Raw genomic sequence first — 13,153 nt, forward strand, 5'->3', positions numbered from 1 at the left:
ATATTTCTTTAGGTTTTTTAACCTGTTCAAATCTTTTTAATTACAATGATTAAATTCCCAGAATAGAAAGCATCAGTGTAAAGTAGAAACAGTTCGATGTGAACAGGTTTTTTGCTGCACTTTTCACCACTGACTTCTCTTCTGCTGCCCAAACTGAGTTACAAACACACATGTAGGTGGAACGGAAATTTAAAGTGAACATGTGACTTGTTCCAGCCAATCAGATGAAAGTCTCCAGTATAAAATTCAGTGGTTTGGTTCTCTAAATACTTACAAACACCTCGACTCAAGGATCGTGTGTTTTACGAAGATGTCTCTACTCTGGATCGTGTTATTTCTTCAAATTTGTAAGTTTTACACGTGAGTTGATATCATTTATTACTGTATTTCATCAGTCACACTGGATCTGACTTGAACTGGTTTTCTAGTTCCAGCCCACGCTGAGGATTTTAACCAAACGTCGGTTGTCTGGGTGAAGTCTGGAGGACGTGTGTCTCTGAACTGCACGTTTCGAAAAAAACTCAGTAAAGAACTTATGGTTTGGTACAAGCAACAATTTGGTCAGATGCCTCAGGAAGTGGGGAAAACAACAGCACTGATAGACACCCAAACTTCACCTGAGTTCAGCTCAAGATTTAAAGTAGATGAAATCATGAATGGAATTTCTTTAACAATTCTACAAACAAAGAAACCTGATGAAGGATTGTATTTCTGTGGCATATATAGCTGGGGCCATTTTGAATTTTCCAATGGAACATTTGTAGCTGTGACAGGTAACACACACACACACACACACACACACACACACACACACATATAAATGTAAATACAGAGTGCTTAATCTGTTGATGGATTTTTTTGTAGTTTGTAGTATAAAAATACTGATATTTAAAATTTTAAAAGATTTAAAAAATTCATAAATTCAAAATTCAAAGTAACATACAATTTCTAAATACCAAGTTTTTCCATCATCAGTATATCATCCAGAGGCAAGAATCACTGTCGGTGTTGAAAACGTGGCCTTTGTATTATCTGTAATTAAGAATTCTGTAATAAATATACATAATAGATTGAATAAAAAAAAAATAAATTAAGAAAAAAGTAAAAGGAAAGAAAAATATATTTTTGTGTTGCTAAATATGCTTACTAATCATTTTTATTGTTTGCTTACCGTGTGGTTATTTTATGACAATCTGTATATATTTGTTTTATTTAATGAATTATTATTTATTTTTTTTAGATTTTATCTCCCCATCCAACAAGACACAATAAATATCTTCACTTAGTTATTAAAAAAATGACTTAAATGCCTTATTTTTCTGTCAAGAGTTAAATTATTAAATAATGAGTCATTTTCTTTAATGTGAGTTTATATGGAATTCCAGAGGCCTAAAAATAGTTTCCACCTGTTAGTTTTTCTCGCGTCCATGTTCACTACTGAACGTCTTCCACGTGTCTGACTCTACAGTGGTGTTAATATGAAGCTCATATGAAAGTAGACACTCAGGACTTTAAGAATTTGTCATGTTTCATCACTATTCCTGTTTTTATCTATAACATTAGAGGTGATATATTCATACAAAAGTATTTTTCTCCACACAGATGTTTGTATCTTCAGAGTAAATGTTGATATCAAACCCATTTCTGCTCTCTGAGAAGCTCAGAGTGTTTGTTCATCTAAAAAGCAGCTCAGGTTTCTCTTCAAAACTAAAATTCAGTGTAAGATCATCAACAGAGGGAAAAACACACGTCTAAAACGCGCCGAAAGAACGACTCACTTTAGATCGGACTCACAGACACGACATCAGACTTTAATTTACACTGAATAAAAACGTCCCATATGTTCGTTTACTAAAAAATTAATTACATGCTTAATGATAAACTTGTGATTAATCATTTTATTTTAATAACCTCTATTAAGATTCCTTCAGTAGAGATTTTATTAATAGTAAAAATTATGAATTATTTCATCTTTAATCTTAGATATACATTGTTTTGGTCTTTGTAAAGTGCTGTACACAAGTGTATTAGGGATCTAGTGGGTATTTAGTAAGTAAATTTTGAACTCGTTGTATAAATGGGTACAATCTAAATCATCTGTGTCTATATCACACTGATCAGATGAAAAAGATGTAAAAGTGAGTGTGTGGCAGCGCGGCGTGTCGGACTCGGTTCCTGCAGGAACCTCAGTGACTCTGCAGTGCTCGGTTCTCTCTGAGAGCAGAGCAGCAGAACTCCAAGTGCTCTGGTTCAGAGCTGCTCCACCACAATCCCATCCTCAAATCATTTACACTCATCACAACAGCAGCCATCAGTGTGAGATCGACTCTTCTACACACACCTGTGTGTACAACTTCTCCAAGAACATCCTCAGCCTCAATGATACTGGAACTTACTACTGCGCTGTGCTCCTGTGTGGGAAGATCGTCTTCGGGAACGGGACACGAATACAGATGGATCTGAAGACTCTCACTGAGCAACATTTCAGTAAGAACAAATTGAAATATGTATCTCTTGGTTTGAGGTAGAAATATTCAGAATATTTTTGTGACTCTAGAGCATGTATTAATTAATTAATTAATTAATTTATTTATTTATTTGTTTGTTTATTTATTTATTTATTAATCTACAGATGGATCCGATGCTGTAGTGATCTGTCTTGTTGTAGCTTTGACAGTGTCTGTGATTATAAATTCTGCTCAAGCTTTTTCATCCTGTAAAAAACGACGCACAGGTAAGTTTTCATTCATTAAGTTCTGGAGTAAAACTAATCATTAAACATCTAATCTAATAAAAACATATTTTTTTTACAATGAGGTGTTTATTCATTCATAAATATTTCTACATTCAGTTCAATACTAAAAAATAAGAAATCCATAAGTTAATGGAATTAGTTGCTGTTCGATTCGGTACATTTTTGATGTCTAGAAGCTAGTGAAAATTACGTCGTGAAAATAAACACAAGCGCATGTACATTTCAGCACGGCTCCGGTTATAAAGCTTGTTTTTCTTCTACAGAAAAACGTCTACAAGGTGCATCGAAAGAGCGAACGCAAAAACAGGTAAGAAATCAGGAACTATATACTGTGGTTAGCTACAAAAATCATCTTATTTATTAGCGAAGAACTCTTTCTATCTGCTCCTGCAGGGCCGTGATGCCGAGGAGCTGAATTACGCTGGCCTGAATTTCACTGAGAGGAAAACTACAAGTGGAAGAATAAAAAGAGGACAAAATCAAGATACGGTTTATTCTGAAGTGATACTTAGATAAATGTTAATAGTAATATTATTATAATTTAATCTCTCCAAGGCGGAGAGTTCATACTGTATAAACTTCATCAGAGCTTCATGTTGAGGAAGCATTTCATTATAATTTGTTAAACTCGCCATTATGAATGATGATGAATGTTTTTTTTTTCCTATGTGCATTTATAAAGTGAAAGAAATGGTGTGTTCTGTTTAATTATGAGCGAGGGCGAGGGATCAAAAACGAGAAAAGGAGAGAGAGAGAGAGAGATAGATAGATAGATAGAGAGAGAGAGAGAGAGAGAGAGAGAGAGAGTGTGAATAAAACAGTGCACAGTGAGTGCACACACACACTCTCACACACACACACACACACACACACGCACACACACACACACACACACACACGATCCACAGTTTTATTCTCAAGTAAACACTACAGTACCGAGCTCTCCGGATATCTGACAGACTCTCGACTGTCAGTTGCACACACACACACATATATATCTAGAAACGTAAATTCTTATGGTTACTGTTTCTGGGTTTGTTCTTAGATTTGAATGATTTGATGAGATCGACAACTAACAACATTCCTGCTAAATTACTAGGAGAGTTAATGTGTGAACTAAAGCCAGGACATTAGTGGGAAAGAGGACAAGGTGTTTGTGTGTCCTATAAAATGTTTAGAGGTAGGTAGTTATGTACATAGGTAGGTAGGTAGGTAGGTAGGTAGGTAGGTGGGTAGGTAGATGGGTAGGTGTGCCACAGCACATATTTCATATTTATTTTTTTCAATATTTGGGTTTTACAGGATTAAATGAAGCAGTATTTAAAGTGTAGATGCATGTTTACTTTTTTGTCTTTATTCAGGTAAATATATACAAATATATACTATATACAAATATAATGTTTAATGTAAGAAGAAGAGAAGTGCTTTATAAATGCTAAAATAGGTCACTTAATTAGAAACGTGTTAGATAATTCACATTAGACATTAGAGCTGTTTTTCACAGTAGAGTAAACGCATTGGTCTCCTGTTGTGTCAGTTTGTGTCCGACTTTTTACTGCGTTCCGTTTAGAGAATTCCAAAGCTGCGTAATTCAGCGTGTCAACTTCAGATTCCTGTAAATCAACAAAATCTGATGTTATTGTGCATATATAACTTAGTGAACAGCACAAAAAGACCAGTAGTGAGATTTACTTCATTCTTTACTGCAGATTTAATCTTATACTAAACATTAAACTTACTCAGAACAGCTTCTATGTACCTCAACACCACACAGTAAACATTAAACTTACACTAAACATTAAACTTACACTAAACACTAAACTTACTCAAGAACAGCTTCTATGTACCTCAACACCACACAGTAAACATTAAACTTACACTAAACATTAAACTTACACTAAACATTAAACTTACACTAAACACTAAACTTACTCAAGAACAGCTTCTATGTACCTCAACACCACACACACACACACACACACACACACACACACACACACACACACACACACACACAACACACACACACCACACACACACACACAGTTACACACACTGTCAGACACACACACACACACACACACACACACACACACACACACACTGTCACACACACCACACACACACACACACACACACACACAAACACTCTCACACACACTGTCACACACACACACACACACACACACCACACACGCACCACACACGCACGCACGCACATACACACACATGCACGCGCACACACACACACTACACACACACACATGCACACACATAAATACACTCGCGCACACACACACACACACACACACACACACACACACACACACACACACACACACACACACACACACACATATACATACACATACACACACCACACACACACACATACACACACATAAACAGAAGGATCACATTTATACACAGAACCTATAATAAGAATGTTTACATTCTCTGTATTCCTCAGTATGTGTTCATTCATACATTTTATTACTCAGTATGTTTAGAGTCTGTTGCAATTTAATACCCTCTAAATTTTATACAATATAAAAATAAAATAAAATATTTAAAAAAATAATTAAAACATATATTTGACTATTGTGCAATAACTTATTAATATATATATTTCTATTTAATAATATACATATATACATAATTACATTACATACATTACATACAGTATAATGACAATAAAAGAAGCTGGAATCTTGTTCATATACAATAAATCTGTCCACGTACCTGCCTCGTTCCTGAAGAATCTTTAATAGCAGAAGTGTTTGCTATTGATACAGAAATGTTCATAATATTTTTTTTTTATAATGTACATAATATTCAAATATAACTGTAGTGAAGTAATTATTAGCACTTACTTTTATCACATTTTCTTCTCCTCAGTATGTAATAAGTGAGACAGAAAATCAGAAGTGCGCACAAACCCAAAGCCGATCCAAAACCTATCACTGTCCGATGTAGAGATCTGATCATTTCTGATTCTGTTATTTCACCACATTATATTTAGATTAGTACAAAACACTGACATCTCACCTGTGTTGTGTTGTGTGTTGGTGTTAGTGTTGTTTCCATGCAGTGTTGGTTCACACACCACTGAATGATCACACAGAGCTGCTTTAGATGTTTCTGATGCAACAGTAACATGATCACCTATAAACATTGATCAGGATTCACTTAGTAAAAGTCTGAAACTCAGTGTTGTTGAAGAAAACACAGTTAACATTTCACTACTTCACTATTATTTATCTTCCAGGTTGAACATGTTAACAGTCATCAGGAAAACATCACTACATTAAACCAGGAGCTTAAACATTCACAATCAACTCAGAATCCTACCTTTAATTTGCAATAGTAACATAATCACCTATAAACTGATCAGGATCACAGCGAATATTTCAATACATCATCAATCTAAAGTAAATCCTACCTTTAATTTTTAAATATGTCCCACGTCCAAACGTGCTGAATGGTTTTGTGATGGCACAGTAGTACATGGCTTCATCAGACTGGATGATGTTAGAAATGGTCATACTGGAACAGTTTGAAGAGATTTGTACTTGAAAACGAAGATTTTGGAATTCATTGAAAAATGTGACTTCAGCAGTTTTATACAATCTGCTCATAATCTGGGGATGTTTTCTGTTTGGTTGCTTAAACCAGATAACTCCTCCAACATCTTCACCAGAAACACAGCAGTGTAGAGTAGCCGAGTCCCCCATATTCACACAGAGAACTTTGTCAGGCTGATAAACTGCCTTTGGATCGGGACCTGAATAATTCCTGCGAAGTTTAACTGTATCTAGAAAAGCCAATGTATGATTTAATTACATTTAATCCTTATCCATCCAGGATAAAAAAAAAATAAGAATAAGAATAATAATGGTCTAGTAATTAGAAATGATGACATCATAGCAATATATTATAAAATATAATAAAAAAACTTTACTTTACTTACGTATAGTGCAGAAGATTAAAAAGAAGCCGGAGAAACCAGACATCTTGTGTGTTCACACTTAACACAGTGTGTAAGAAAGCGCGGCTTGCTTTTATATTATAGCCGGGCGTTACTGAGCATGCTCTAAAACAAGACATGCGATGACATTCTATGTAGTATTCTCATCACCCACCTCGCACCCACATTAACTTGTTGGTGTTGTTCTGTCAGATAAATGGTCATGATGTTGCTGTTGTGATGGAAAAAATGAGTCTATACACAACTAAGAGACAGAGAAAGTGCTAATAAAGTGGAGAAAGATACAAACACACATTAAACTTAAATCAGAACTGTTATCAGATCAGATCCTGTGGTTCTTGTGAACGGTGTTAATGCTGGCAGTCGCTTCAAAACCTAGAGCTCCTTCAAATCGTGTTGTTTATAGCCTTGAACTGTTTATTAATCTTGAAGAATTAGGAAATAACTGTTGTTGAATTTACTGTATTTTTTCTTTACTATTGTAATATGGTTATTTTCGCTCCAGTCCTTGTCAACATATTTATGGATGAATTAGGGTTTAGACCAGGGGTACAGCTTAATCTGATCTCAAGGGGGCCAGACCAGTAAACTCATAGTAAAATTACATAGAACTAACAATAAGTCCACTTTTTTCTTTGTATTGGTGCAAAGAGGAAGTAAATTATAAAAATCGTTATATTAAATGAATTGTCCTTTACCAGAAATATATTATGAACAACCTCAGTAGTATGTGCAATTTCACAAAAACACTTACCCAGTTTAACATTTATGTAAGTGCATTATGCATAAAAACTGAACACGGTTATTGTACAATGGTGCAAAACATTTAGTCACAGGTTTGTGGAACTTAAAAACACTGTCCTGCATGTTAACGTAAATCAAACATCAAAATGTAGAAATTGTTTAAAATCCAATTTCCAATTCCGGGAAGCAATTCTGAATACATGAATTGACTCCACATACTTAAAATCTTAAGTGGAAGCTGTTTTAAAAAGAAAATCTTTGTAAAAAATGTTAATTTATACGCAAGTTTGTATGTTTTTCTAAGTAAACAAATTTACTTAATTAATTTGCCCCTGAAACTTGCCATCTATTAATTTAGTTGCATCAGTCAGCTTTGAGCTGGGGATGTTTGACATACACCAGCCAGTGGTTATCCAAAATAATATTTAATAATTAATAATTTCTCTTTATTTTACTCAAAAACATGGCATAATTTCATGAGGTTTATTGCTCATAAATTACATATAATAAAAAGCAAAAGAGGTGTAAAGGAAGTTTTATTCACAATAAATTATGCCATGTTTTTGAGTGGTGTGTGTGTGTGTGTGTGTGTGTGTGTGTGTGTGTGTGTGTGTGTGTGTGTGTGTGTGTAGCCCATTTTTGGGTGATCAGATGGCATCTGGTAGGCAAAATAGACATAACAAGTTTAAAATGTTCACAAATGTAAGCTGATCACACAGGATGGTGATCATTGTAGAATTTTTGATTTATAAGCTTTCGAGTCAATTTGACCTGGAAGAAAAACAGGTTTTATTATTTACTGTCATTAAAAAAGGTCAAAATGGTTTCAAAACAATTTCCTGGCTTTGAAATTGTAACGGGTCTGTCTGTGTTTTCCCTTGTGTCTGTCTGTTGTCATTCCCTGATGTTAATTGTTGACCCCGCCCACCTATTTGTTACCACGGACATTTAATTGCATTCAATCTCTTCCCCAGGTGTTTTGTCTTAGTCCTTGTCTGTCTCCATCTCGTGATTGGTTCTCATTCACTATATGTACTCTGTTTTGTTCACTTCCCGGTTGTGAGTCGTTGTTTAGTGTTTAGTATGCAGCATGTTGTCTGTTTATGTCTCTATTCCTGTTCCCTGTCCTGCTCAATGTTCTGATCTGTTTTGCCTGCTTGTTCATTGTTTGTTTCCTGTTTTATCGTACGTATTAAAAATAGTAACTGCATATGGATCTGCATTCGCCTTTGTCCCACCGTGACAGAAATATACCAGCCTGTAATTGTGCATTAACTTTTGTGCCTCTATAGTGAAAATAATTCAAAATTTATGTTTTTTTTACTAGAAATCGGGGCATTTTGCATATTTATGAGGTTTATTATACCAAATATTACAAAAATGTTTGCAAAATATATGTTAATATGTTGTAAACAAGTTAGACAAAAAAAGTGAAAAAAAGGCTATCATATATACTTCATTTTTTATAAGCAGTCAAAACAGACAAGGTCAACTTGACTCAGCGCTCCTAATTTGCATAGGAAGTTTAGACAATGTCTGCAGATGTCTGTTTATGTCTCTGTTCCTGTTCCCTGTCCTGCTCAGTGTTCTGATCTGTTTTGCCTGCTTGTTCATTGTTTGTTTCCTGTTTTTTCGTATTAAAAATAGTAACTGCATATGGATCCGCATTCGCCTTTGTCCCGCCGGGACAGAACAACACACCAAATGGATCCAGCAGAAATCCTGTGTTGTCTATGTCAGGAGGACTCCCCGGTCGAGGAATATACGGAGGTATTCGTGGACTTTGACGAGAAGGCTCTCAAGGACATTTTTAAGCACGGACTAAAGGACATCCTGCGATGCCGTTTACCCGAGAGATAAAATCATTCTCGGAGTTTGTCAACTTGGCATTGCTCCTGGGCGGGTCCGCGCTAACCTTGAGTAGTGTAGAGATGGAAGCCGGATGTAAATATTTTTTTGGGAGGGAAGCAAGCATCGGGGTCCGTGGGCTACAGAGCGGAACCAGCCACAGACGCCCGAATACCCTACAGTGCCTCCATCCAGCCCAGTCCCGTGCACACCTGTGACCGAGCCAGTTCTCATGGCTACCGTACCGGCAAGCTCGGCTGAGGCCCGTGCTAACCGGCTGGTCTCCAAACTAGCGGATACCCTGATGATTTCGGCTCGGGCGGCCGGCATCCCTAAGCCACCAGCTGGACCAGCCGGGTCGCCAGAAACTGCCGGGTCGCCGGAACCGACGGGGTCGTCGAAACCAGCCGTACCGACCGGGTCGACGGAACCAGCCGAACCGACTGGGTCGACGGAACCAGCCGAACCGACCGGGTCGACGGAACCAGATGGGCCGACCGGGTCGATGGAACCGACCGGGTCGACGGAACCTGCCAAACCGACTGGGTTGACGGAACCGACTGGGTCGACGGAACCAGCCGAACCGCCCGGGTCGACGGAACCGACCAGGTCGACGGAACCTGCCAAACCGACCGGGTCGACGGAACCAATCGGGTCGACGGAACCAATCGGGTCGACGGAACCAATCGGGTCGACGGAACCGACCAGGGCCGACGGAACCTGCCGGGTCGACGGAACATGCGGAACCGACTGGGTCGACGGAACCAGCCGAACCGCCCGGGTCGAGGGAACCGACTGGGTTGACAGAACCAGCCGGGTCGACGGAACCAGCCGAACCGGCCTGGGTCGACCGAAATGACTGAGTCGGAGAACGCAGTCAACATGGTGACACTCCAAACTCCCTGAACTCTTTGCCTGGCCTGAACCTATTAATGTTCCTGTTTTATCTGTCCTGTGTTTCGTTTCGCTGGATTTGCCAGCCCTTCTACCTCCTGTCCCTGTTTACAGGCTCAGAGCACCACACTGGCCGCCAACTCCGTTATGGTCCCTGGCTCAGCCTGCGGCACCACCCTGGTCTCCGGTCCTGCTCTGGTCTCTGGCTCCGCCTCCAGCACCACCCTGGTCTCCAGTCCTGCTCCGGTCTCTGGCTCCGCCTCCAGCACCACCCCAGTCACCTTCTCTGCCGGCGCCACCCTGGCCTCCTGCTCTGCCGGCGCCGCCCTGGCCACCTGCTCGGCCGGCGCCGCCCTGTGCTCCTGCTCACCTATCGGCGCCAGTATACCAACCCAGCCCACCCTCCCACCCTAGTTGCTCCTTCGCTCCACCCTCCTGGACTGCTTTCTGTAGACTTGGGGGCGTCTGGAATCCGCTCGGGGGGGTGGGGGGGGTCTGTAACGAGTCTTTCTGTGTTTTCCCTTGTGTCTGTCTGTTGTCATTCCCTGATGTTAATTGTTGACCCCGCCCACCTATTTGTTACCACGGACATTTAATTGCATTCAATCTCTTCCCCAGGTCTTAGTCCTTGTCTGTCTCCGTCTTGTGATTGGTTCTCATTCACTACATGTACTCTGTTTTGTTCACTTCCTGGTTGTGAGTCGTTGTTTAGTATTTAGCATGCAGCATGTTGTCTGTTTATGTCTCTGTTCCTGTTCCCTGTCCTGCTCAGTGTTCTGATCTGTTTTGCCTGCTTGTTCATTGTTTGTTTCCTGTTTTTTCGTATTAAAAATATTAACTGCATATGGATCTGCATTCGCCTTTGTCCCACCGTGACAGAAATATACCAGCCTGTAATTGTGCATTAACTATAGTGAAAATAATTCAAAATTTCTATTTTTTTTTAACTAGAAAATGGGGCATTTTTGCATATTTATGAGGTTTATTATACCAAATATTACAAAAATGTTTGCAAAATATATGTTATGTTTTACACAAGTTAGACAAAAAAAGTGAAAAAAAGGCTATCATATATACTTCATTTTTTATAAGCAGACAAAACAGACAAGGTCAACTTGACTCAGCGCTCCTAATTTGCATAGGAAGTTTAGACGATGTCTGCAGAAGGGATATTCTCAGTACTACCATCTGCTGGTAGCTCTGCCAAAAATGAAAATGATTTATTTTTTTTCATTTTGCAGATTTATCATAGATCATAGATCCCCATCATAGATCCCCATCATAGATAGATGGATCAGCACATATTTCATATAATTTTTTTAATTAATTAAATGAAGCAGTGTAGATGAAGTATGTTTATTTTTTTCCTCTTTATTCAGGTAACTATATAGAAATATAATGTTTAATGTAAGAAGAAGAGAAGTGCTTTATAAATGCCACAACAATGTCACTGAATTAGAAATGTGTTAGATAATTCACATTAAACATTAGAGCTGTTTTTCACAGTGGAGTAAACACATTGGTCTCCTGTATTCTTTACTGCAGATTTAATCTTACACTAAACATTAAACTTACACTAAACATTAAACTTACACTAAACATTAAACTTACACTAAACATTAAACTTACACTAAACATTAATCTTACACTAAACATTAAACTTACAGAAAACATTAAACTTACAATAAACACTAAACTTACACTAAACAATAAACTTACACTAAACATGGCTTACTCAAGAACTGCTTATATCTACCTCGACATAACACACACACACACACACACACACACACACACACACACACCACACACACTACAAACGAACATACACACACACACACATACTACACACACACACACACACACACACACACACACACCACACATACTTTACATGTTACATTACATACATTACATACAATATAATGACAATAAAAGAAGCTGGAATCTTGTTTATATACAATAAATCTGTCCACGTACCTGTCTCGTTCTTGGAGAATCTTCAATAGCAGAAGCGTTTGCTATTAATACAGAAATTTACATATTTTTTTTATATTGTTTAAAAATGACTTTAGTGAAGTAATTATTAGCACTTACTTTTATCACCTTTTCTTCTCCGCAGGATGAAATAAGTGAGACAGAAAATCAGAAGTGCGCACAAACCCAAAGCCGATCCCAAACCGATCACTGTCCGATGTAGAGATCTGATCATTTCTGATTCTGATGCAATAGTAACATGATCACCTTTAAACATTGATCAGGATTCACTTAGTAAAAGTCTGTAACTCAGTGTTGTTGAAGAAAACACATTTAACATTTCACTACTTCACTATTATTTATCTTCCAGGTTGAACATGTTAACAGTCATCAGGAAAACATCACTAAATTAAACCAGGAGCTTGAACATTCAGAATCAACTCAGAATCCTATCTTTAATTTGCAATAGTAACATAATCACCTATAAACTGATCAGGATCACAGCGAGTATTTCACTACATCATCAATTTATTAAATCCTACCTTTAATTTTTAAATATGTCCCACGTCCAAACGTGCTGAATGGTTTTATGATGGCACAGTAGTACATGGCTTCATCAGACTGGATGATGTTAGAAATAGTCATATCGGAGCAGTTTGAAGAGATTTGTACTTGAAAACGAAGATTTTGGAATTCATTGAAAAATGTGACTTCAGGAGTTTTATAACCTCTGCTCATAATCTGGGGATTTTTTCTGTTTGGTTGCATAAACCATATAACTGCTCCAACATCTTCACCAGAAACACAGCAGTGTAGAGTAGCCGAGTCCCCCATATTCACACAGAGAACTTTGTCAGGCTGATAAACTTCTGGCTTTGAATTGGAACCCGAATAATTCAAGCGAAGTTCAACTGAATCTAGAAAAGCCATTTTATTAATTTGTTACA

At 37.9% G+C, this 13,153-nt stretch overlaps 2 protein-coding genes across 4 annotated transcripts in view; one reads left to right on the forward strand and one right to left on the reverse strand.

Moving 5' to 3' along the window:
- The first annotated feature begins 286 nt into the window (after nucleotides 1-286).
- Nucleotides 287-3,511, forward strand: LOC113646051. The gene is made up of 6 exons (XM_047802134.1): nucleotides 287-347; nucleotides 429-773; nucleotides 2,122-2,487; nucleotides 2,633-2,734; nucleotides 3,019-3,062; nucleotides 3,149-3,511. Exons 1-6 carry the CDS (start codon nucleotides 311-313, stop codon nucleotides 3,269-3,271), a joined length of 1,017 nt encoding a protein of 338 aa, XP_047658090.1. The 5' UTR covers nucleotides 287-310; the 3' UTR covers nucleotides 3,272-3,511.
- Nucleotides 3,512-3,660: 149 nt separating this feature from the next.
- The window catches only part of LOC113638201 (tyrosine-protein phosphatase non-receptor type substrate 1-like), a 10,496-nt gene continuing 1,003 nt past the window's right edge, over nucleotides 3,661-13,153 (reverse strand). Inside the window, exons 2-5 of one of the 3 annotated variants that reach the window (XM_047802167.1) lie at nucleotides 12,749-13,123; nucleotides 12,327-12,473; nucleotides 12,210-12,250; nucleotides 3,661-4,368 (exon numbers count right to left, since the gene is read on the reverse strand). In XM_047802167.1, coding sequence (XP_047658123.1) covers nucleotides 4,234-4,368; nucleotides 12,210-12,250; nucleotides 12,327-12,473; nucleotides 12,749-13,123 — 698 coding nt within the window. In that variant the 3' untranslated portion in view covers nucleotides 3,661-4,233. Of the gene's footprint in view, nucleotides 4,369-5,471; nucleotides 5,719-5,803; nucleotides 5,921-6,197; nucleotides 6,570-6,725; nucleotides 7,062-12,209; nucleotides 12,251-12,326; nucleotides 12,474-12,748; nucleotides 13,124-13,153 lie in introns of those variants that run through there. The other 2 variants (XM_027139236.2, XM_047802168.1) reach the window with 2 other exon arrangements.

This window comes from Tachysurus fulvidraco, chromosome 17 (genome assembly GCF_022655615.1).
Source record: "Tachysurus fulvidraco isolate hzauxx_2018 chromosome 17, HZAU_PFXX_2.0, whole genome shotgun sequence".
Lineage (NCBI taxonomy): Eukaryota > Metazoa > Chordata > Actinopteri > Siluriformes > Bagridae > Tachysurus > Tachysurus fulvidraco.